Source organism: Lygodium microphyllum, chromosome 2 (assembly GCF_053477565.2).
Source record: "Lygodium microphyllum isolate KBCC chromosome 2, Lygodium_microphyllum_v1.1.10, whole genome shotgun sequence".
In the NCBI taxonomy this organism is placed as follows: Eukaryota; Viridiplantae; Streptophyta; class Polypodiopsida; order Schizaeales; family Lygodiaceae; genus Lygodium; species Lygodium microphyllum.
Window position 1 is genome coordinate 154,821,778 of NC_141136.1, and position 26,774 is coordinate 154,848,551.

Sequence of the window (26,774 nt, forward strand, 5' to 3'; positions counted from 1 at the left end):
ACGCGACACGAATTGACAGTTAATCTTGGGAAAACCAAGATCTTGATCTTCCACACATCCACCCCAGTGAGGAGGAGATCAATCTTCACCCTAGGAGCTGAATAGGTGGAGGTTGTGGACTCGTATGTCTACTTAGGGATCACTTTCACTACATCCGTTGGTAGATTCACCATGGCATAGGCAACCAAAGACCGATGACACGAGGATATGCAACACTGGCCATGATGGAGAGACAATGCCACTAGGCACACTTCTAAAAGCCTCACATATAGATATGGCTATTTGACACACTGGTCACACCAGTTGATATATGGTGCACCTATTTGGACCCCCGGCCTAGCTACATACCTATGGACCCAAGTCGAAAGACTATACATCATTATGCTCTCACAAATGATCTGCAACAAACCATCATTACCACATGAGATTATTAGAGCCGAGTTTGCTGCACCCCCATGATGATGGAGGCTCTCTTTCAAACCATCACCTTCATACACAGAGGTCATGACATGCATCTAGACAAACTAACTAGAAGGGCCTCCGAGGCCTCTAGGCAGCTAGCTCAGATAGGACATGAGGCTTCATGGTGCACACAAGTTGAGAAGTGGCTTACATGATATGGGATCAACATGGACCATCTCCTCCCCTTTCAATATGATCCTGACTCCCCCTTCATACATCTCTCCAAACAAAGAGAAACTTGGTCATGCAACAAAAACTCTACCAATTGTACATATAGCACACATGACTATCACCCAAGCAACTTCTTCCCCCGAAGATGTCTTACTACAAAGGCTACTTCATGGAGACTACCATGGATGGCTTTATTGAAAGACTTGGATACCTAGATGTATACATGCCACATGAGAGATGAGTAGCCATTGGCCAACTTAGGGTATCCTCCCACCAGCTCAAGATCGAGGCCAAGTGAGCAACCCACATCCCTAGAGATGAGTGGATCTACAGATTATGCTAGGAGGAGGTAGAGAGCAAGAAGCAGTACATTTGTAGATGTAGAGCCTACAGCATACTCCAAGCTAAATACCCCATGCTATTTGGAGGATACACCTCGCTTAGACTAGTCATGAAGTCCCTATACCAACGCCACGGCTAGTTTCTAGTTGAGATCCAGAGGCTCCACACATCACTACTACAGGTTGGCACTACACAAAGAGAGGGAAGCCAATCACAACTTATTGATTTCTTCTAGATAGTGACCACACACACGGCACCTATACAAAGAGGGGTGATAGTCTAGAGAGCAAAGGAGATTAGAGCAGCACGCCACCCGTGGATACACGGATACTAGACACAGATGACACATCAAAGAGAGATGAGGGAGATCAATGACATGAGCAGCAATTAACAGAGTTGAGGGGCCTGCTACCCTCCTACTATTTCATTCGGGATGTATGACACTCTACCCACTTATCCTGACTTGGTGGAACTAGAGATACAAGTATCATTCAGCTACACAACTAGATATGTATTATCTCATCCTCCCATTGTATCCCTACATGAGCATTATTTTGTCTTGTACACACCCTTAGCTTCTTCTGCAGCATATCACTGACCATACTCCAACACATCACATTTTGATGTCCGATGACAATCAACATTATATACAATTTTATCTCGTAGGCTGATTTTGGCCTTAAAAGACGTAAATATACATTTCTTTATTTCTTTCTCTCTACTTCCAATACTTCCATCGTATTCTACAAGTTTCAGCACTTGTCTTTGACATCAACCTCCCTATCCTATTGTATTTTCTCCTTTGTATTGCATGATTTCCTCATCTTTGTGAAGGGCACTTGGACAATTGAACAATTTCTCCACAAGGGACACTATCCAAGTGGCACCTGCTACATGCACATTCTCATTGTGAAGCATACTCCTTTGCATCTCATTGTGCAAAGCACCCCTAAGCAGATCATGAGTTGTCTCCACTGGCAATTATTTACTACCACATCACCATCCTTTATCACCCTTTTTCTCATCATCCACACTCTCAAATGGTTGGGTTAACTTCTTTGTTTTGTAATGTATTCGACCGAACCATCCCTTTTTATTCTCCCCATGGGGCACAATTACTTGAAAGGCCACAAACCATCTCTATTTTCCCACCAAAACCCAAAAAAAAAAAAAAAGTCCAATGTGGTTCCATCCACCTTTATAGGACTTGGTAGGCCACTAGGCAACTAACAAGTAACCTTTGACCGATGCCTTGGCCTCTCTAGGGTGATCATTTGGATTGCCTTGGTAGGATGACCATCGCCTCTGTAGTCTTGGTAGGCCATTGAGTAGCCGACGTGCACCCTTTATCCAATGCCCTGGCTACTTTAAGGTGGGAGGCCTTGGGGTAAAATAAAACTAGACTTGAGCTTTTCTTCCATTCTTTCTTCCAATCCCTTTCTGGTTCCAATTCTAAGCCTAAAAGGGGGTATTGAGCTAAAAATTCATTATCCCATCGATTAGCTCTTTAAAACAGCCTCAAAAACAATAAATCACCATTATTAAAAAGGAGTCGTTCTAGAGAAATTTTGTGTTCCATATCCAAAACCCTAATTTGGGACGATCCTTCCATATCTCTATAAATAGACAGTCTACCCACCTTTTAGCCCCATCCTTGTCTTGCAAGCTTCGGCTGTCAACCCTCTTCCACTAGCTATCCAATCCCCAGTGATTACTACTATGTGGTCTACGATGTCATCTCACCTCCCACTCTTACTACTAATCAACTACCGTTATCTTCAATACGTCGTTTTTGTGCTTTCAACACTTTTCTTCATCAATCCCTCCACCAACCAATGGCTGCTACACTCGAAATCCGTCTCCGGTGGACAACACACATCCACGCCTCCCTCAACCTACTCCCACAAGAACCACCAGCTATTGAATAGCCATCACAAGAACATGAAATTTCAATGCTTTGCTTAGCATTTAAGTAAAATTAATCAAATGTACTAATGTGACTTGCACATGTAAGGTGCAAGTCGATTATTTCACAATGTGAAAAATGGGATTAGAAAGCTGTCACTTGGCAAAACTTACCCATGCAAGTAAAATGAACGTTTTTCGGGACTGGTGGAGCCTATTCCAAAAATTGTGCCAAAGAAAGAGGCTTTTAGAGAGCAAGGAGAGGCTGCTGATGTGATTTGCAACCACCAGGGATCAATCCTACAACATGTGAGAGTAGTTCAGAGCCCTCTGAGAGTAGGTGACAGCAACCTGCAGATAACAATATTTAGGAGAGAGCATCAATCTTTCTAGAGGTCCTAAGCTATAGGTGAGAGCTTCCATGGCAATTTGAGTAGAGCAATAATAGTTTTTCCATGTTTCTCGCAATGAAACTCTGAAATTTCTCTTACGCATTCTCTCTCATCTCCCAACCATCTCTCAATTATCTCAGCATTTTCCAACAATTTGAACCATCAAAGAAAGAGATTTTAAGTCAATCTCTACTATAAACCCTAATTTGCAGCAAATTTTACGGTTTTGATAGCCGCCTCGAGATACGTGCTCAAAATTGAGGGCCTAGAACTGAATTCCAACAACTGAAATTGAGAAATTTCAAGGAGATTCAAGAGACCAACCAACCAATATCAAATCTGGAGCTAAATTTGTATTTCAAGGAGCAAGGTAAAAGCCAATCCCCAAGCAAACCAAGGGGCAAATGGTTTGGAGACTTGTTGGTCAGTTTTGATAACAAGAGGCACTTGAATTAGCGAAGGAGAGCAAAGGATCTTAGTTGTACTCCTACCATTTGCAATACAAGTTAAAGAAATACTAAAAGGGGGCACCAATTTTGGGACCAAGAGGATATCCAATATCCAAGATTAAAGTTATAAAGTATGCAATTTTAATTTTGTGAATTTATTAATTGCTATAATTAAGTGCTTAATCAAGTTATTTACTACCCTATCCAAGGAAAACACTGGTTTCATAGTTCCATTGCTCGGATACCATCAATTCCCTTGACTTGGTGAGCCTGAGACACCTGATTAAAGGTCAGAAGCTTTGCTCTAGTGCTGAAATTGCATTCAGCTAAGCATTACAACAAAAATATCTTCAGATAATGAGATGAGATCAAGTGGAGATGATGCCTCTCAATCTAAAAATTCACAAAGTGTTGGAAAAAATGCATTGCCTGATCTTGGACAAGGCACATAGCATGGACAACAAGCTAATAATGTTGATTTAGACCAAAATGTAGGTCCTTCTAGGCCTTTTATAAGCTAATGACCAACAAGAGAAAGAGGAATTTGATTACCAATGTAAAGATTAGCTAAGAACAACAACTGAAATATTAATGCAATTGGCAAATGATTCTTAGTTCATACGCTTTTTGAACCCCTTAGAGGAGGGCAATAAAGACAAGAAGAGAAAATCGTCTTCGAGAGCTTTGGGACAATAAGATGCACCGAAGAAAGAGCCAATACAATAGCATGATGTTCCAAATGTAGCTAGTGAGCATAAGCAAATGATGCCAATAGGGCCATTGATGCATATGCAAGGCCAACTCGGGAGTGTCAATCCAATGCTTTTTGGACAACAAGGCATGTATGCAATGATGGGGCAGCCATGATACTTTGGTGGTGACACTTGTTTCCACGCAATGATGGCTCAGGGACTGCATATGGAAATGTATGACACAACTCCTTATCATATGCAACAAACGATACGTGGTGTGCAAGGCCCAATGTATCCGAGTATGGCTAGTAATATATATAACCCCATGTATGGCACAGTTGTTGATATGATGCTAGGGCACAAAGTGGCAAGTTTGGCAATGCATATATGTAATCCACTGTGTTTGTGACTCATGGTATTAATGCTAGTCATGCAAAAGTTGATCATAAGGAAAAATGCCACTAGTAATGCATACAATGTGGGAAAATGTATATCGGTATGACGAGTAGTATGCAAATTCCCATGCACGGTCACATTGCGATTGTCCAAAGTATGCAAACAAGAATATCTCCTTGTGCATCTAGTGCTCCTAGCATGTTAGGTACACATGAGGGGCTAGTCGACTGGATGCAATGTTGCATATTAGTTAAGTTGGAATTGCAATAGTGTGAAAGTATAAAGCATCGAAATGCTCAAGGGAAAGAAAGACATACAACCTAGTGGAGGCTTCAAGCAAGTAAAGTTAGAGGTAAAGTTTCCATATGCTTCTTGGTGAAATTTCAGCATTGTTTCACCAACAAATACAAAGTGGATGGAAGAGAATGACTTGGCAGACCATCCTCAGTTGTTGCAGCTTTACCTAGATACCTTTCAATTAGAGTTGACTTCAGTTCGGGCTCAATCAGGTTCAGTAGAGCAAAGGTCTAGAGTATTACCTAATGCTCAAGGGGGAAGTAGCACTTCTACTCATCCAATTGTGGATAGCTCTCGTATGTAGTGTATCTCGGATGTATTCAGCATACATCCAAGGTACTGTGCTAACAATATGTTTGCCATGGGATCACTACTCAGTGTACTAGTCACTATGAAATATATGCAGATGAGTATGGTTGTTACTGCAGCTCTAAGACTATACTTTTCCATCAGTTTAGGATCAGTTCATGATCAGTTGGACATGAGTGTTTGCCTCATTTTTTATTCTGAGAAGTTTTAGCTCAATTTTCAATCAGTTTGAGAACCGTTTATGATCGCTTTTGGGATCAATTTTACATTAATTTTTGCATTAGTTATTGCTGATCGGTTTTTGCAATCAATTTGTGATCAGTTCTCACATCAAAAAGTCATCAATTTATGATCAGTTGATACTTAATTTTCACTGGTTTACAACTGGTTCTAGTAGCATGTTAGTAAATGCCATTGACACTTTCAGTCATGGTTTATGCTAAGAATATGCTTTACCATGGTTTTGAAGCCAGAACTGTTGAGAAACATGAGTTATGGATGCATCCAATGGGTTTCTAGCAACAATTCTAAATTGTTTCTTAGTAAGTGGCCACCAAGGATCAATCCTATAACATGTGAGAACAGTTTGCAACCCTCCAAGAATAGGTGACAGCAACCCAAGGTCCTTTTGGTGCAAATAACAATATATAGGAGGGGACATCAATCTTTTTAGTAGTCCTAAGCTATAGGTGATAGCTTCCGTGGTTGTTTGAGTAGGGCAACAGTAATTTTTCAATGCTTCTCACAATGAAACTCTAAAATTTCTCTCTTTACAACATCATCTCTCATCTCCCAACCATCCCTCAAGTTATCTCAGCATTTTCCAGCAATTTAAGCCATCAAAGAAAGAGATTTCAGTCAATCTCTGTTGTAAATCCTAATTTACAGCAGAAGAAATTAGGGTTCAGACAGCCGCCTTGGGATGCATGCCCAAAATTGAGGGCCTAGAACTTGAATTCCAATGGCTGAAATTGAGGAATTTCATGGAGATTCAAGAGGCCAATCAACCAATATCAGATTTGGGGCTGAATTTGTCTTTCGAGAAGCAAGATAAAGGCCAACCCCCAAGCAAACCAAGGGGCAAATTTGGTTTAAAGACTTGTTGGTCAGTTTTGACAACAAGAGGCACTTGGATTAGCGAAGAAGATGAGAGAATCTTAGTTGTACTCCTTTCATGTGCAATATAAGTTAAAGAAATACCGAAAGGGCACCAATTTTGGGGCCAGCATGCTGTCCAATGTCCAAGATTAAAGTTGTAAAGTATGCATTTTCAATTTTGTGAAATTATTAATTGTTGTAATTAAGTGCTTAATCGAGTTATTTACCACCCTATCTGAGGGAGAAGGCTAGTTTCATTCATTCGCTTCAAAGTTTTCTTTTTCTCTATTTGTATTTGTGTTTTGCATTTTGTGTTTGGAGTTTTGCCTTTAAGGTCTAAGTTTTGCACATCACTATCCAAGTCTTTGTGTTTCAATCACGGTCATACATTATGTGTTTCCTCAATGCAAACCCTAGCATATCTTCAATGGAGACACACTAGTCACACATAATCCAAAGATCAAGACATAATAATTAGCTATCGCCCATAAGCAATATTCAACCATAATCCAATAAATGTGAACTGAAAAGCCAAAAAATATGTACCAAAGATACAAGTTACGAGTACCTACCAGCTACAGGCAAATCAATATCAAGAGCCTAGCTGCTCTCATTCATGGAAGATGGCTCCCCTAAATGCTCATCACACTGCACAAAATTCTCATCATCACCGTCATCATTAGAAGCTAGTGTGGAGCTAATAAAAACCAAGTCATTCATCTTTATTGCACAAAGACAATTTCTTTCTTTGAGTAAATATAATTGAAAGAACTCAAAAACTTCTTTAAACAAAAAGAGTTAGCTATTTGGATAAGAATACAAATAGCAAAACTCTCTAGCTCTGGAGTTTCTACCCCATAATCCTCCCACTATAAAGTAGCCCCGGTCTCATTTTCGTTCTCTCATGCATCCCATGCACCAAACATCCCACACAACTACGATACAAAGAGAGTTTATTTTTTCTTTCATTGCACTTCATAATTAGAGAAGAGCCTATGTGCAAGTCTAATTTCTAATATTTTTTCTTTCGTTGCACTTCATAACTAGAGAAGCACCTATGTGTAAGTCTAATTTCTAATATTTAACAGGTTCTTTGTCGTTTCTTTGCAAAAATCAGCATATAAGAACTGATGATTGCATATAAATGTGATAATCTTGTTGTTTTTTTGCAAGAAGAGATCTAATCTAAGGTAGCTCTCCAATGTCCTTCAACAAGTTATTCAAATAATGGACCATTGCATCAACTAAACATAACATGTGGATACATTGCCATCAATATATTTCCTACTCTCCTCTTTGCAAATTCACCATCAGCAGCAAATTGCACTACTTTTTAAGCCCCAATTGCCTGCACTCTCTCACACCACTCAGATACCAATATATATCTTCCCAATTTCGTCATGAGAGCCAATGAAGTATACATCCCCATGAGAGAATTGTGAGAGTGCGCTGCGGAAGAGGAAATACAAACACGGAGGGAGAGAGAGAGAGAAAGCAGAAAATAAGGAAGAGAAATCTGCACTGACTGACATGAATGCTGAATACACTAAAATGGACTGATCAGTCCCTGCACGCAACCCACAGCGTCAGTGAGGGCACCAGATCAGGCTGATGATGATGGCAGCACCACCACGGGGAAGAAGGAGTGTCGGAATCTGCAAGAAGACAAGTGACCAAGTGGGGAGGGGGGCTGCCAATAAATAGGCAACGGACAAACCCTAACCCTAACCCTAAAATGGGCGCAAACCCTAAAATGGGCACAAACCCTAAAAGTGCCCTAAAATGGGCGCCCCACAACAGTGACCAAAAAGTGGCCGGGTAGCCAATGGCTGCCCACTAAAAGAGGCCAAAAAGAAATACACATCCTAAGACAGCCAGTCAAGAGTGACTAGCCTCCCCCATCATAACACATGACAGACATGTCAGGGCTCCTAATGTCCTCGTCTGTCTCAGACTGAGGCTCACAGGCAGGAGATGACAAGGCATGACAAACATGACAGCTAACACCCCCTCTCAGATCCTGGATGTGGCTGAAGGCCAAAGAGGAAATAGATCCTGGGGTGCCAAGAGGAATGCCAATGTCGATGAAGTCCGTCGATGTAGACTGCCGCTGAAGGAGCTCCTCACGATCCTGGGAATCCCCCTCTAAAACACTAGGGGCCAGGGAATCCACAGCCGCATCACCGAGATCGTCCCCCTCTGAAAGGGATGGGAGGTACGAGGGAACCACCGGAGGAGAGGGTGGGGGATGGGAAGGAACCTGTGGAATAGAAGGTGCACAAGCGGGAACGGGTGTAGCAATAGACTGCCTCGGAGGACCCTGCATCAAAGAAGGGGAATGGAGCCTGTAAAGCCCGCTCTCCTGCCAACCTGTAGATAAGACAGCTCCTGTAAAAGAATCCTCAATAACAACGGCATGCTCGGTGAAGATCACTCGTGTGCCAAGCCTCGTAAGGCCATAAACGGAGAGGAGGGGAAGGCCCAAATCCGGAACATGTAGGGCCTGTGAAAAGGAGCTCGAAGGTCGGTCGGTAAACAAAGGCAATGTGCCAACACCACTAATAGGCACCAATAAAATGTCACCAACAGTGACTGAACCCTCTGATGGACGGAGATCCTGTAACAAATCACCTCGGGGAGTCATATGACGCGAAGCACCACTGTCCACTAACCAAGGCTGCGCAGAAGACACTGCAGCCACGGAAGAAGGATCCTCCTCCAAAGCATCGATATGAAGGAACACTGACTCATGGGTAACAACGGGTGTAGAGGTAGAATAAGGCTCCGATGTAGATTCACCCTTCGCTCCCGGACGAAGGTGAGGGTACTTCTTCCAACATTTCTCCTCTGGATGTGTCCCTTTCCCACAGTGTGGGCACTTCGGTCTCTCTGAATCTGAGTCAGAGCCTGAAGAGCTGTCCTTCTTCGTAGCCTTTGACTTCGTCTTCTTCTTCTTCTGTCCTCCCGAATCTGCAACAAAGGCTCTAGTGGAGTCGGATCCACTAGCACTGACCTCTCTGAGTCGCTCGTCATGCTCCAAGACAAGCAGGGATAGCTCCTCCCATAGAAGCTTCTCATGGGTCCTCGATGTAAGAAGGCTGGTGTAGAAGACATCAAACCGAGGCGATGGCAGCTGAGTCAAAAGAATCATAGCCATGTCTTCAGAAGATATCGTCCGACCGAGGGATGCAAGCTCATCCCTCATATCCTGTAATCTATTGATGTGTTCCTTCATGGAAGGACTATCATCAATAGCGAGCATCCGCAACTTCTTTTCGAGAGATATCCGGTGGGCAAACGTCTTCTGTTGATAGAGAGACGCGAGCTTTCTCCATACGTCCACTGCAGTCTTCAACCTGTGAACATGAACAAGGACAGAATCCTGCAAACTCAGAAAGAGGAAAGATCGGGCTCTAGAATTGAGCCGATCCCATAAGGCTGCACGATCCATAGATGTCCCATCTGCGAGATCCACCTGAGGCCGGGGAATAGGAACAGAAACAAGCTCCCAAAGATCGAAGGAGTCCAAGATACACTCCACCTTGCAGGACCATACAGAAAAGTTGGAGCCATCCAACCGGTCCTCTTTGGGCAGCTGAGGAAGTACGGTACCAAAGGCTGCATCTTCCGCCCACTGGAAGGGGATCGCCGAGATACATGAATAGAAGGGGGACGGGAAAGAGGAATAAACTCCGGACGACGGACCTCGTGATAGAAATCACACCTCCGTTCAGATGAATGTCGAGACAAGAGCTCATCATCTGAGTCATCAAAACCTGTAAACTGATGATAAGACATCTTCTAACTCTGCAAACACCAAAACACAACAAGGGAAGGTTGCCGGTGCCGAAACACAAACACCAGAGGCTCCTGGGCTGGCCGCCTTGCACAGAACGCAAGCATGATGTCAAACGCAAATGCTGACGATGCAATCACCACGGAAAAACAGCCGCCTGCCTGAAAACGCAGCCTGGGAATAAGTCGCCAGCAGGAAAAGTGCCGCCGAACGATGGAACAACAGCCAGAACAGCAAGGCGCAGGCTGGAAGAGTGTCGCCCAGCTGTTGGAGGGCCGCCCAGGCTGAAAACACAAGCAGGAAGAGGTTGGTGATGACGTGGCAGCCATTGGAGAAGGCGCCAGCAGCAAACGCAAATATGTTGACACCAAAACAGGCCGCCTTGATCAAGGAGATGGTGCAGAAGGTGACGCCTCAGCTGTTGGAGACGTCTTGACCAGCAAACGCAAAGTTGTGGGTGTTCTCCCGCGTAAATCTCAACTCCGTGTACTCTCCTTTGGCTCTGATACCATGTGAGAGTGCGCTGCGGAAGAGGAAATACGAACACGGAGGGAGAGAGAGAGAGAAAGCAGAAAATAAGGAAGAGAAATCTGCACTGACTGAAATGAATGCTGAATACACTGAAATGGACTGATCAGTCCCTGCACGCAGCCCACAGCGTCAGTGAGGGCACCAGATCAGGCTGATGATGATGGCAGCACCACCACGGGGGAGAAGGAGTGTCGGAATCTGCAAGAAGACAAGTGACCAAGTGGGGAGGGGGGCTGCCAATAAATAGGCAACGGACAAACCCTAACCCTAACCCTAAAATGGGCGCAAACCCTAAAATGGGCGCAAACCCTAAAAGTGCCCTAAAATGGGCGCCCCACAACAGTGACCAAAAAGTGGCCGGGCAGCCAGTGGCTGCCCACTAAAAGAGGCCAAAAAGAAATACACATCCTAAGACAGCCAGTCAAGAGTGACTAGCCTCCCCCATCATAACACATGACAGACATGTCAGGGCTCCTAATGTCCTCGTCTGTCTCAGACTGAGGCTCACAGACAGGAGATGACAAGGCATGACAAACATGACTGCTAACAAGAATGCAATCACAGCATGTATGGACCTCTAGTGGGCATCACTCCATTCATCTACAATCAATATAGCCCCATTTCTCTCCTAGTGATTGCGAATATTTGATGTTGCAATCTTCATGGTTCCTCTCTCCTTCTAAAGTAATATGATCCTAATGGACTCTGATAAAGGGGACTTATATGTGGGCCCATATTCTACAATCTTTGCCACCATATTCAAAAAACTATAATAACCTAGCTGATTTCAATCGAATATGGTCATGATTTTTTAATGTATCACTACAGCATCAATTTCCTTCTTTTCCTTAGTCGTCGTCTTAGACCACCATCTACATGTGAGAGTGCGCAATGGAAGAGGAACGTGAATACGGAGAGAAAAGGAGAAGAGAGAGAGCAAGAATGGAAGAGAAATCTGCATTAAATCTAGAAAGAATGATGAATACAATGATGGACTGATCAGTCCCTAGACACAGCCCAAAGCATACGTGAGGGCACTGGATCAGGTTGAAGATGATAGCAACACTAAAGACAGAGACGGAGACAAAGACAAAGGTGCAACCTACAAATGCATAGTATGCTACATGTTGAGAATGCTCATGTGGCAAATGCCACCTGGATAATGTCCTACCCAAGCGCCCTTTACAAAGATGATGAAATCATGCAATGCAAAAGAGAAGGTACAATAGGGGGAGAAAGACTAAGTCGAAGACAAGTGCCGAAACCTAGAGAATACCAAGAAGAATAGCAACCCCCTCTCAACCGTGGATATCAATGCCGAAGAAGAAAGAGGAGCCGTATATCGGCGGTCTTCATGTGGTACCAAGAACCATGATGTGAGGAAGCATCCCAACTGGAAGAACAAGATAGAAGTTACCACCATGATAGCATCAAGAGAGATGGTGCATGATCCACTTCGGGAAGGGAAGCCTCCATGTTGGTAGACCCAAGCAAGACTGGTGCAAAGCTACATGTTAGCCCTACACTGAAAACAAAACCCTACAAAAGAGAAAGTTCTGCAAGTATAGAGATCAATAGTGAGATGCTCAAAAAAAAAAAAGCTAATTAAATGAACAATGCAATCATGCAAATCTATATGTGTGTGAGTAAATGTAGTGTAAGACTTAAGAATGAAGATCTAAGGACAAAATCCTATGGGCATGACTCAATAGCCTAAATACCTAAGAGTGCGAACATAGAGTGGATCTAAGAATGTGGCCACCGTCACGTATGGCCACTAGCAGGGCTCTACCAATGAAACATCAGATGAGGTGGTGAGCTAGTCCTAGATGGAGATGAATGTGAAGTGGATGTGTAAAGTGCAATGGGATAGATACTAGTAGACCAATCAACTAATCCTTCAAGAGTAGTGAAATATACAAGCTGTTGAGGTTGTCCGCATGTCACGTCCAATAGCCACTAAGGCAGATGGAGTAAATAATGTAGCAGCAAGAGGCATAACCCCATTGGATTAGCCAGTTAGAGTGGAGGCTATTGCAACAATCTGCTCTGGTTTTCTAGGTGGAAGGCCTTGGACCTTGGTACGACACCCCTCATCCACATGGCCCAACCTTTGGTAGTGTGCACAAAACCTATTTTTCTCAAGGAGTTGTTCCCAAATGGGTTTTGTTTCTTTAGTTCCGTATGAGGAAGAAGCGTCACCCTTTGATTGACTTGCCTTTGGATCTTGAGAGTTATTGCCACAATTGGTTTTTTCTCTCGAAAAAGAGACAACCAACCCCCCCTGCTCAGAGTAAGCCTGTGTGGAGGCTTTCATGTGGACTTGTTCATGCATCCATACATAACGTGAGAACTGATACTCGAACTCGAAGAAGATCGGCAATCTAGGTAGTAAGATAATGTGCTAAATAAAATGGAAGTATTTGTCAGACAACTTATTCAAGAAGAATGTGATCCGATCGCATCTGACTTCGACGAGCTAGTAGTGGCAAACTAGGTGACTAACTGTCAATATTCGGCCAACTTGACTTTCAGATCATCCCCTTCCTTAATGGAAAACTCTTGAAGCTCAAAATCGAGATTCACGTATCTGTGCAATCTCACACCGCATAGCGATCAATGAGATGACTCCAACACTTAGATGCAAGGGGAAAATGTTGTAACTAAGAGTGGAACTCAAGAAGCAACCCCTGCATTAACTCAACATTGGTTGTACCATTGCAGGCTCTCCATTAACAGATGAGATCAAAATTGCCATAGGCTCTAGACCAATGAGGAGGTCCCAAAGTCCCTAAGATTCAAGCACTTGTTGCATGAAGTTCAACCAACTGGTAAAATTTGACTCGTTAAAACGAGTCTTATCCATGAAGGTATTCTTGGCCATTGCAATAGAAGCGGTAGTGTTGGGAGATGGATAAGGTGTATATTGGGGATAGGGTGGATAGGGAGGATATGGTGGGGGAGTGGAGTACACTTGGGAAGAAGTCCTAGAGTCCCCACTATGCATGCAAGAAGTGTACACAATGGATACAAATGTGAACACGGATCGACTGGGTATGGGCATGGTAACCGCATGAGAAGGCCATGGTGGAGGGATAGGGACACTTGGAGCAGAGAATAGAATTCCCTACATCGGAGTGACCCAAGGAATGTGAGATGACACACCATAAGCAAAGGATGGAAATCCCTGTGTCTAAGAGGTCAAAGGAGATGGGTGATTGGGGATAGTAAGGGGGATGCCCATCACAGCCGTCCCAATGGGAAATGATATGCTCACTAATGCAAAGGTGGAGGGAACCATGATAAAGGGTGGAATGCCCTACAAAAGGCCCCATGGTGCAAAGAGGCTTAAGGGTAAGTGAAGGATACAATGTTAGCTGGTGGCATTCCGTTTAACGATGCACCGTAATATGAAGTGGTAGAAAAGTGTTAGTATGGAATAGAGAATGAGAAGGTGCTAGGAGCAGAAACAAAGGTTTCAATCCCAATGTGGAGGATGCCGAAGTGGAGTGTAATCCACGGTTTTGAAATGAAGAAGAAAGGAAATTGAGGTGTGGGCTAGAAGAGGGTGGGATGGGAGGGATTCGAGAAGAGTGACTTACATGTTCAAATGAAACAAAAGATGTAGACATACCTAATGAGAGATGTCTACTTCGAGAGCCTCCTCTATTGAAGCTTCTTCTTCTTCTTCTCTCTCTCCCTCTTCCTCTCCTTCTTCTCCTTCTCTCTCTCCCTTCCTCTTCTTCTTCTTCTTCTCTTCTTCTTCTCCTTCTCTCTTCTCTCCTTCTTCTCTTCTTCTCCTTCTTCTCCTCTCTCTCCCTTCCTCTTCTTCTCTTCTTTTTCTCCTTCTCTCTTCTCTCCTTCTTCCTCTTCTTCTCTTCTTCTCTTCTTCTCCTACTCTCTCTCTTCTCTTTCCCTCTGCGCTGATCGAGGGGGGCGTCATGGCCAGTGGAGGGGCAGCGCCTGCTCTGCAATCGGAGGGGGGGAAGGGTTTGCTGCCTGGCACGGAGGGGGGGAGGGCTCTGCGCTTAAGCTGGAGGAGGGGGCTGTGTGCCTCAGCCCACGGGCTTTATAAGGTGGGGGGGAGAGAAAGCGGCTGTCCGCCGCCATCTGGGGGGGGGGGGGCTGCTGCTGCATGCCCCCCCTTCTCTCCATTACTCACCCTCTCCCTCTCTCTCTCCCCGCCATGCAGACGGCAGGGGGAGAGAGAGGGAGGAAAAAAATTAAAAATTAAAAATTGGGAGGGGTGTAAGTTCGATTATATGTGATGCACAAGTACTTTGGAAACTCCTCTATCATGAGCCTGAAATCTGGAACAAGAGAAACCAAAGAAGGTAAAGGTGAAGGTGAAGGTAAAGGTGGGGTGTCATCTTCCTCACCAAGTCCATAATGCCTCCTTAGGGTTTCTAGTGATGAAGAAACTTGATAAGACATAATGGGGTCTTGAGAAGAAGGTGAGATAAGACATAATGGGGTCTCGAGAAGAAGGTGACTAAGACATTGTGATTCAATTACAAGTCATTCGTGTGCCTCGCACAAAACCTAGCGCTCCACAATATCCGCAAGATACTCTTTATAAGAGCACTACCTCTGATACCATGTGAAGAAATGCTAGGGTTTACACTAAGAAAACGAAGAGCATAGGACTACAATAGAGACACAAAGATGCAGACAATAACGTGAAAAACTCAAACCCTGAACACAAAACTCAAGAAAACAAAAACACAAACACAAACGGAGAGAGAAGAACAACTTTGAAGTGAATGAATCAATGCAGTAAACGGGTATATGAGTGTATCGAATGCTCAAGGGCAATGCAATGAGTGTTAGAGTGTGACATCCACTAAAAATGGATCCAGAGTACTGTAACCACCAGTCATAGTGTGTCGGAGGGTGTAAAAGACAAACATAGATCATCGAAAGCAATGGGATGCCTAGCAGCAGCAGTGAAATGCACGAGGATATCAAGGATGGTTGAAACAACCAAACACAATAAAAGAGGTGTCGATTGGGGCTGGCAATGGCTGTTTGGGGCCAAACACAGTAGTGGAAGAAGCGCTAGATAGCAAACAGCAACTAGAAGGGCAATCACAAACGTTGGGCAGCCATCTGGAGGAAGGCTGATGTGAAGATCTTTACATGAACACAAAAAACCTGCATAGAGGGAATAAAGACTCAATGAGGACAGCCTATCTATTTATAAATGTGGATGGACCCTTCCAAATCAGGGTTTCACAAAAATTTTCTCGAACCGCACATTGATTTTGCATTTTTCATTAAGCATGCTTGTTTTGGGATTGTTTATAAGAGACTAATCAACATGAAATGCATTTCTTAGCTCAACACTCACCCCCTTGTCAAGCATTTCATTGGCAGAGCCTTGCTAGTGGGCATATACAATGGTGGCCACATCCTTAGCTTAGCTCCATCTTCGCATTCTTAGATCTTTAGTCAATTTACATTTTGTCCTTAGATTTTGATTCTTAATTCTTCCGCTGCATTTACTCTCCCACACATACACATTTGCATCATTACATTGTTCTTTCAGTTAGTTTTTCATTTTTGCTTTGATTTGTTTTTTGGAGTATCTCACTGCTAACCTCTATGTTTATTGATCTTCATCTCTTTTGCACAGTTTTGTTTTTAATGTAGAGCTAACATGCAATTTCACACCAGTCTCGCCTCGGCTGGAGACTTGGATGCGCACTATTTCATCCATGGTTTCATCATCCTAGGAATTTTGCTATTCTACCAACATGGAGGCTTCCCCTCCCAAGGCAAATCATGTAGCATCTTTCTTGATGCTATCATAGTGGTGACTTCTATCTTATTCTTCCATTGGGTTGCTTCCTCACATCATGGTTCTCAGCAACACACAAAAACCAACATCCAGCTCCTCCTTCAACATCCACATCCATGGTTGAGAGGGGATTGCTACCCTTCTTGGTATTCTACATGTTTTAGCACTTGTCTTCAACATCGGCTTTTTCCCCCCTATTGTACCTCCTTTTGCATTACATGATTTCATCATCTTTATAAAGGGCGCTTGAGCAAGCGAACAATTTCTCCACGAGAAACACTGTCCAAGTGGCACCTACTGCATGAGCATTTTGCAGCATATAGCATACCCATTGTGTAGAGCACTACTAGACGGATCCTAAGTTGTTTCCAACAATAGTTTGTACACCACACCACCATTATTTCGTCACCCTTCCCTCCCATCGACACCCTCAAGTGGATGGGTGGCTTGTGATGGGTTGGACCTAACCATCCCTTCTCATTCACCCGTATGGTACAATTACGAAATTAACCACAACCCATATCTCAAACAATCTTTTTTTAAACTCTAAAAAAAACCACCAAAAAAAATAAAAAATGTTCATTGTGGTTCCATCCACCTTTGCAGGACTTGGTAGTGTTAGCGATGTCAGATTCTGGTCTCGGACTGACCAGTCGGACTGCCACGTGGCAATCCAACTGTATTGCACTAGTCGGCTGCATTTAATGCAGCCGACCTGCCTATTTCTGGCGCCTATTTTCTGGCTATTTATAGCCGATGTCCAGCACTGCTTCTTCCATCTCTGATCGCAGATTTCAGGCTGGAGGCTTGTGCAGATTACATCTCTGTTTGCAGATTTCAGGTTGGAGATCGTGCAGACTGCAGCGGACTTCGAGGTGAACAGCAGGTTGCATCGTCGAGGTGGAGACACGCAGTCCCGTGCACTGCGCCCGTGTACATATCAGCATATCTTTGTATACAGCACACTTTATACAGCAGATCTTCATCTTCCACTGTCTCTTTCTCTCTCTTCTCTCTGCATTCTCTCTCTCTCAGTCTTGGTCCCACGCTTTCGCATCGCTGCACTCTGACATGGTATCAGAGCAGTGAAGAAGGGCTGACTGAGTGAAGAACCAACTTGAAGAGGAGATTCCATCGCGACACAAGGCTGCATTTCCAGCATTCGAGGGCGAGCGGGAGGGCTGCGCATCGGAACAAGGCTGAAGCGAGCGTGGGCGCGCGGGAAAGGAGTCCAATTGGTGGATTTGCTACTGTTTATTGCTGTTTGAAGAGGAGGAAGGCTGAGTTTTCAGTCTTCAAGTGCAGGTTTTGCTTTTTCATCGCCTCCGGTGGGTGAAGAAGGTTCAGGACGCGGAAGGAGAGCCCTAGCAGGCTGCGTTTTCACAGTCAGAGGGGGCTGCTTTTGCGTTTGTGAAGGCATTACAGGTGAAGATGTCTACAGAGCTTGACTTGGAGTTCCAAACGATCATGGACCGGAAGGTGCCTGTCTTACCGGCTCTTCCCGCAAATCAAAAGCTCGATGGCGACAATTACCGCATCTGGCGCGTGATGATGTTGGCCATCCTTGAATCTTACGATTTGGAGGAGCTTGTACAGGAGGAGATCGACCGGCCCTCGATGAGAGATGAGTCCAAACTCTATTCCAATGCTCGTACGGAGTTGGCCAAGGCACAGTCTCACTGGGACAAACTGAATGCCTGGATTCGTTCTTTTCTTTTTCTGTCTTGTACTACAGCCGTGATAGCCCACATCGAGCACTTGATGGTGGCTCGAGAGATATGGCTGGAGCTTGACCAGATATATAACCAGATGACCCTTATGAAGCGGGTTTCTTTGGAGGTGCAGATACGAACCTTGTCCGTGAACAAGTCTTCTTCGTTGCGGGAGCACATCAACAAGCTTAGACAGCTTCAGATGCAGGTTCAGAATGCAGGGAAGCCGATTTCCTCCGAAGACATGGCGATCACACTTTTGTCCCAGTTGCTGCCACGATTCGGTGCTTTCTACTCCGCCCTTATTGCTTCGGGGCGTGAGTCTACTCTTCAGTGGGAAGACCTGGTTCCTATGGTCTTGGACCAAGAGGAACAACTGAAGGGACAGCAAACTTCCAAGTCGAAAGCCTTGACAGGTCAAGCCTCTTAGAAAAAGGGGAAGGACCAAAAGAAGAAGAAGGAGGACAACAAGTCAAAGAAGGACAAGGACAAAGAATCCACATGCCATATTTGTGGAAAGACTGGCCATTGGAAGAAGGATTGCCCTGACAAAGACAAGAAGGACACCAACAAGAAGGACACGAAGGATTCTGGAGCAGTGGCTGCACCCTCATCAGCTGCGTTTCTTCATCTAGCTGTCATTGAGGACTCTACACCGAATGCTTCTGATGCTGCAATGACAGCTCCCCAGGCTCGAGAGTGGATCGTTGACAGTGGTGCCTCCTGGCACATGACTCCTTCATCAATTGGTGTTGCCCAGTTGCGACCTTCGCGTGGGCAGATTCTCATCAGAGATAGCTCTTCGGTGTCTATTGCAGGACGGGGTGAGATGCAGCTTATTCCAGATGGACGTGGTGGTACCCATACCTCAAAGGTCTTGCATGTGCCAGGTTTAGGGTATCACCTACTTTTGGTTCATAAGATTTGTTCACTTGGACTTTTGGTGGAGTTTGACAGTGATTCAATGCGAGTCCTTGATCGTGGGTCAAGGAAGGTTCTCTCATCAGGATATGAGGAGAACGGCATCTACAAATTGATGTCTTCTACCGCCCCCCTACTCTTTTTCTTACCTCTCAGACACAGTCAAAGCTATGGCATGCTCGGTTTGATCACCTCAACTATGATTATCTTCGGAGGGCGTCACGTGGACAACTTGGTCGAGGGTTGCCGGACATCGTGGTGAGCCAGCAACCATGCGTCTCCTACATTCGTGGGAAGCAGCATAGGGATGCAATTCCCAACAAAGCTTCGCGGCGGTCTACTTCACCAATGGAGCTTATATCTACGGATCTTTGTGGCCCTATGAGGAACAAGTCCTTGAAAGGGAGCTCGTACTTCATGTTGATCGTAGATGACTACAGCAGGATGACTTGGGCTTATTTCTTGGCGTTGAAGTCGGAGGCTTTCTCCGATTTCAAGGATTGGCTTCTCTTTGAGGAGAACCGATTGGGCCGGCGATTGAAGTCCTTGCGATCCGACAAGGGTGGTGAATTTGTTTCTAATGAGTTTGCTCGTTTGTGTACAGATAAAAGCATTCACCAGGAGTTTGCTAACCCCAACACTCCTCAAGAAAATGGCATTCTTGAACGCAAGAACCGACGTGTGATCGAGATGGCGCGCACCATGATGGAGCACCGACAAACACCTCAGTTTCTGTGGGCCGAGGCTGTGGCTGCTGCAGTCCACATCCTTAACCGATCCCCCATTCGGCCGTTGATGGGATGACACCTTTTGAGGCTTACTTTGGGACTAAGCCCGATGTTTCTTATTTCAGGGTTTTTGGGTGTGATGCCTATGTTCACATTCCCAAGGCTCATCGTGATAAATTTGAAGCAGCTTCCCGAAGACAAGTGTTTATTGGCTACAGCTCTCAGTCCCAAGGCTATCGTTTGTATGATCCCCTCAAGCGGGATGTGTACACCAGTTGAGATGTGCGGTTCGTGGAGGTTTCGGCCATAGCAGCGGGTGAGAAGCATCCCGTTCTTGGAGATCCAGGGGAGAGTTGGGCTCCCGAGACAGTTCCTTTGGAGCCCGTGCCTTTTGATTCTGATTCTGTTTCCGATACAGGGTCTATTGTTCCACCAGTCACCCCCGAGGAGTTACCACCGGTGGATATCCCAGAGTCTTCAGCTAATGGAGAGAGACGAGGAGAGGTCCAGCCTCCTCCTCGTTGGGCCCGTGACACACTCCGTGATTCAGGGATCGAGAGGGTCCCTGAGGAGTGGGGACCGCAGGATGGTCCGCGGCGGTCACGGAGGCACCAGGCACATTCTACGGAGCTTGTTTGCTCTAACTATTGTTTGATGACCCGTGTTATGCAGGATCGAGAGTCCACCTCCATGAAGGAGGCTTTACAGTCCGCACCATGGAAGAAAGCTATGGAAGCCGAGTTGGAGGCTATTGAGAGGAATGGCACTTGGTCTCTCGTGCCTCGCCCCCCGAATAAGAAGGTGATTGGCGTCAAATGGGTCTTCAAGACCAAGTACCTTAGCGATGGTTTTTTGGATAAGCACAAGGCTCGCCTTGTTGCTAAAGGTTTTGCACAGCGCCCAGGGATTGATTGTCATGACACTTTTGCCCCCACTGCTCGTATGGCGACTATTCAAGCTGTTCTTGCCTTAGCTAGCCATAGGAGATGGCCTGTCTACCAGTTGGATGTGAAGTCGGCCTTCCTCAATGGTGATTTGAAGGAGGAGATCTATGTCGAGCAGCCTCCTGGCTTTGGATCTTCAGATGGGAAAGTCTACAGGTTGAAGAAGGCCTTGTATGGCCTCAAGCAGGCTCCGCGTGCATGGAACGAGAAGATTAATTTGTTCCTTCAATCACAGGTGGGATATTGGCGTTCCAAGGCCGATCCGCAACTTTATGTACACACTTCCGAGGTTGGTTGTGTGCTTTTTGTGTTGCATGTTGATGATTTGATTGTCACAAGTGATCATGCACAGAAGGTCAAAGAGACGAAGGCAGCTTTACATCAGACGTTCAAGATGACGGATTTGGGTCTACTCCATTTCTTCTTGGGACATGAGATTTATCAGTCTCAGAGGGGGATTTTCATCTCTCAGCAGAGATATGTACAGGAGCTCTTGGTTTCTTTTGTGATGGAGAATTGTCAGACCATTTCTACTCCTATGGTTCCGAACTGGAAGGCCACTTCACATTCAGCTTTTCCCATGGCGGATGCTTCCCGCTATCATCAGTTGATTGGATCATTGATTTGGCTCCTTAACACTCGTGTTGATCTTTGTTTTGTTGTTGGTCTCTTGGCAGGGTTCATGAGTGAACCTCAGACGGTGCATTGGCAGGCTGCTCAGAGGATACTTCGGTATTTGTAGGGGACATCTGGTTTAGGAATTCATTATCCAGCAATCACAGGTGGTTCAGATCTTGTACTTGCAGGTTGGAGCGACTCGGATTGGGCTGGTAATGTGGACCACAGGCAGTCTACAACAGGTTACTGTTTTACCTTGGGTGCCGGTGTTATCTCATGGAGTAGTAAGAAGCAACCCACGGTAGTCCTTTCGTCTATTGAGGCGGAGTATCGGGCCGCGTCTTCCACCACATGTGAGGTTGTGTGGCTTCGAAAATTGTTGGAGGAGCTTAGCTACCCCCAGACTCGTCCTACTTTGCTGCAATGCGACAATGAGAGTTGCATTGCCTTGGCACGGAATCCTGTTTTCCATACCCGGACGAAGCACATAGAGATCCAGTACCACTTCATCAGAGAGAAGCTTCTGGATGAGACCATAGCTGTGGAGTACTGCAAGACGGAGGACAATCTTGCAGATTTGTTTACGAAGGCGCTTCCCCAGGCTCTACTTCGGAGACATGCCAGATCCCTCAGGCTTCTGCCCCGCCCAGGCTCTGAGAGGGGGTGTTAGCGATGTCAGATTCTGGTCTGGCCACAATCGGACTGCCACGTGGCAGTCCGACTGTACTGCACCAGTCGGCTGCATTTAATGCAGCCGATTTGCCTATTTCTGACACCTATTTTCAGGCTATTTATAGCCGATGTCCAGCACTGCTTCTCCCATCTCTGATCGCAGATTTCAGGCTGGAGGCTCGTGCAGATTACATCTCTGTTTGCAGATTTCAAGTTGGAGATCATGCAGACTGCAGCGGACTTCGAGGTGAATAACAAGTTGCATCGTCGAGGTGGAGACACACAGTCCCGTGCACTGCGCCTGTGTACATATCTGCATATCTTTGTATACAGCACACTTTATACAGCAGATCTTCATCTTCCACTGTCTCTCTCTCTCTTCTCTCTGCGTTCTCTCTCTCTCAGTCTTGGTCCCACGCTTCTGCATCGCTGCACTCTGATAGGTAGGCCACTGGGCAGCCGATGAGCACCCTTGGTCCGATGCTCTCTCCTCTCTGGGAGACTACTTGGACTCCTTTGGCAAGATAGCCATCGCCTCTATAGTCTTAGTAGGCCACTCAACAACCACCGTGCAACCTTTGCCAAATTCCCTAGCTGTTTTGGGGTGGGATGCCTTGGGCATACCTAGGTTGGCCTTCCTTTCTTACCCTATTTTGGGCCTAAGAGGGGGTGTTGAGCTAAAAATTGCATCACATGCTGATTAGCCCCTTAAACAACCCCAAAATACACTTATTTAATGAAACATGCAAAAACGATGTGCAATTCAAGAGTTTCAATGAAACCCTAATTTGGGAGGGTCTATCCATATTTATAAATAGACAACCTACCCCCATTCAGTCTTCATCATTTTGTGCAGTTTTCTCACTCTACCATGCAAATTTCAACCATTAGCCACCTACCATTCGCTATCCAACCATCACCAACTGCAACCCATTACTATCCAACCCTAGGCGGCCTATTTTCAGCCATCATCGTGCTGTTTGAAGGTCTCCATTTGCTACATCATCATAGCACATGATCAGCCTATATTTTCAGCATGTGGTGCCAAGCAACTCTTGCAATACATGTGTTTTTGTTGTCCAACAAGCCAACTACATGAGCAAACACCTCTCCTATTGTCGCCTGACAATTCTCTCCACGGGTGATCAATTTTCAGCCTTCTATGGTAGTACACTACTGAGTTTACCAAATTTCAACCTCTAACTACTAAGTTTTGGTAGCCAACCTGTTGCCCTTCATTATTCAGCACTCTCTCATCTCCAACTAGTGGTTACAGTACTTAGGTTGGTCTTCAATGAATGTCACTCTCCAACACTATTGCTCTACTCTTGGGCGCTCTTTACACTCTTCATTCATTTATAGTTTTCATTCACTTCAAAGTTGTATTCTTTCTCTCTCCTGCTGCTTGTGTTTGTTTTTGTGTTTGAGTTTTGAGTTTTGCTTTTAGGATTTGAGTGTTTCTATTGTGGTCATATACTCTATGTTTCCTCAATGCAAACCCTAGCAACTACTCCATAGTTTTCTTCACATCTTCATCTATCTTCATGGTTCTCGATACCACACGAAGACCAACATCAAGCTCCTCTTTCTCCTTCAATCTTAACATCCAGGGTTGAGAGGGGATTCCTACCCTTTTTTGGTATTCTATAAGATTCGTCACTTGTCTTCAACATTGCTCTCCCTTCCCTATTGTAACTCCTCTTGCATTGCACGATCACCATGACCTTTGTACTAGGGTACTTGGGCAAGTGAACAACCTCCCCACAAGGGACACTGTCCAAGTGACACTTACTGCATCTGCATTCTCACCATGTAGCATACTACTTTGCATTTCATTATGCAAAGCACCCTTGTGTGGATCATGAGTTGTCTCCATCAATGGTTCTTTCCACCACATCACCATCCTTCTTCACCTCATTACTACTTTATCCCCCTTTCCCTCATCATCAACACCCTTGAGTGGTTGGAATAGCTTCTTTGTTTTGTAATGTATTGGACCTACCCATCCCTCTCATTTTCACCATAGGGTACAATTACTTGACACACCACAAACCCTGTCTTGTTCCACCCCAAAAGAAGAGTTCAATGTGGTTCCATCAGCCTTTGCAAGTCTTGGTGGACCACTGGGCAGCCGACGAGCATCCTTTGGCTAATGCATTAGCCTCTCTAGGGTGATCACTTGGGCTCCCTTGGTAAGCTAACCATCATTGGTACACCATTGGGCAACAAACGTGCACCCTTCGTCTGATGCTTTGGCTGCTTTGAGATGGGATGCCTTGGGGTAAAAATTGGCTTGAGTCTTTTTTTGAGTCCCTTCTTGGTTCCCATTTTAGGCCTAAGAGGAGGTGTTGAGTTAAAAATGCATTAGCTTCTTTAAAACTGCCCCAAAACATGTAAATTACCAAAAATTTCATTGAACAATGCGCAGTTCTAGAGAGTTTTAGTGCCCCATAAGCAAAACCCTAATTTAGAAGAATCCTTCTATATCTATAAATAGACAAATTGCCCACCATTCAATCTATCCTTTTGTATAGCTTTCTCACTCTACCGTGCAAATTTCAACAATCAGCCACCTATCTTCTGCTATCCATTTATCACTGACTACAATCCATAACCATCTAGCCCCAAGCAACCCATTTCTAACCATCACCCTTCTATTTGGTTGCATCCTTTTCCGTTTCATGGTCTCCTCACTTTAGAGAGGGAGAAAAGTCTATTGAATTTGAAAAGACTAATAATCTGGTCTAGGCGGTTCTGGGAAGTTGGATCTTTCTTAACTTTATAAAATACTTTGACCACCTTTTAAGCATCCGTTAGGTTTAAAGCACTTATTTCATTTAGAAATCAATCCTCTGTTATAGTAAAAATATCTATGATTATAAGTAGTGATCTCTTGAAGAAAAACAAATTGGTTTACCATACCAGCCAACTATAATGCCTTAAATGTCACACTCTAACCACCTTTTAAGCATCCGTTAGGTTTAAAGCAATTACTTCATTTAGAAATCAATCCTGTATTATAGTAAAAATATATGGATTATAAGTGGTGATCTCTTTAAAAAAACCAGATCGGTTTATCATACCAGCCAACTATAATGCCTTAAATGCACCACCTCAATTAGTCACATTCAAACTTAAACTTAGAGGTCATAACAAATATGATATATGATATCAAATTATATCTAACATTTGGATTCGCCACCCTCTATAACGGCGGCAACCAGGAGTGCCTTTTGTTTTTCGTCCCAAACATGAAAGAAGTGTGGTTGTTATTTGACACACATACATGGTTCCTAATATCCCATTATTTCTTGCACAAAGTTCAGTACATGCTTCGCATCTTTGTATTCGTGCCCGATAAAACTTCCAGCCAACTGGCTCCTGGCCAAAATTCTACACATGAAAACAATTCGTTAACAATGCGCCCCGCATAACAAGTACTGTTGCGGGTTGCTGCCATCAAGCCCTTGGTTAAAAAGCCTGCATCTTCGTAAAAGTCCCCCCACCCCCACCGATAATAAAAATAAAACTCTTCTAGACTTTTTCTTTAAAAAGTAAAACTTGCGAGCTGCTCGTGCTGCAGCTGATAGTCAGGCCAAGTTCTGATCGACCATACGCATTCTTTATGCGGGAGTGAGCTCAATCGTTTACCGCTCCTTTTACGCCTTTACAGCCGCTCACATCCATGTGCATAATCCTGTCGTTTATCTGTCACGATAGTTCGATCTGTGTGTGACTGCGAAGCCTACATGTGGTCATAGCTTCCTTTGATTTCTCGATGGACACCGTAATCCAATCCCCAGGAATGGAAGCACAAAGAAAGCGGCCTCCTAAGGACAGGGATAAACAAAGCGCAATGCAGCAATAAGTACCTTGCAGATGCCGCGTTGCCGGGTGATGATAAAGCCAGCTTTCGCAACTTCGATCGCGCAGGGTAAAGCAGGGCGTTTGGCAGGAAGCATGCAGTTGCAAGGAGGAAGAGAGGTGATGCCCTTCAAGCAGGAATGAGAAGAAATGGATGTGAAGGTCGCTGCTGCCATGCTCCCAGCGGGGAGCGAAACGCTGGTCTGTCACCACACCAACCAAAAAAAAAAAATTTTAAAAAGACAGAGAGATTATCTCACTCGCAATTGCCTCGTAAGGGCACGCTATTGTAAGGTGCTGTTCACATTTGCAACGAAACCCAAAACAAGCTAAGAAAACCGGTGCAAAGCACCAAAGAATCTAGGTAGTAGGCACCAAGCGTCTAGTTTTACTTAACAAGCCTCACAATCTTGGCAATTAGCAAATGGTTTACTATGGCAAGGGCCCCCATGGCATATATAAGATGTGACGAGTCAAAGGGGCCCAAATACACTACCTATGGGATTGTCCCAAAACCCGAGAGGCTTAGAGGGGTAAGTTGTTAAGATGGCCTTTCACAGCACAACAAAGACTATGGTCATGATTTGACGGGCCATAACTTAGGTCATAAACAAAGGCCCGGCATGTAGGTTTGAGGATTTTTAAAGGAGACACTTCCTTCTTAACATTTTTCAA

The 26,774-nt window shown here is 44.7% G+C and overlaps 1 protein-coding gene across 1 annotated transcript in view; it reads right to left on the reverse strand.

The window, feature by feature from the left end:
* Positions 1-26,393, reverse strand: part of PDE149 (integral membrane TerC family protein) — a 188,362-nt gene extending 161,969 nt beyond the window's left edge. The window contains exon 1 of the mRNA XM_087699904.1: positions 26,108-26,393. Coding sequence (XP_087556030.1) covers positions 26,108-26,275 — 168 coding nt within the window. The 5' untranslated portion in view covers positions 26,276-26,393. The remainder of the gene's footprint in view (positions 1-26,107) is intronic.
* Between the last annotated feature and the right edge of the window lie 381 nt (positions 26,394-26,774).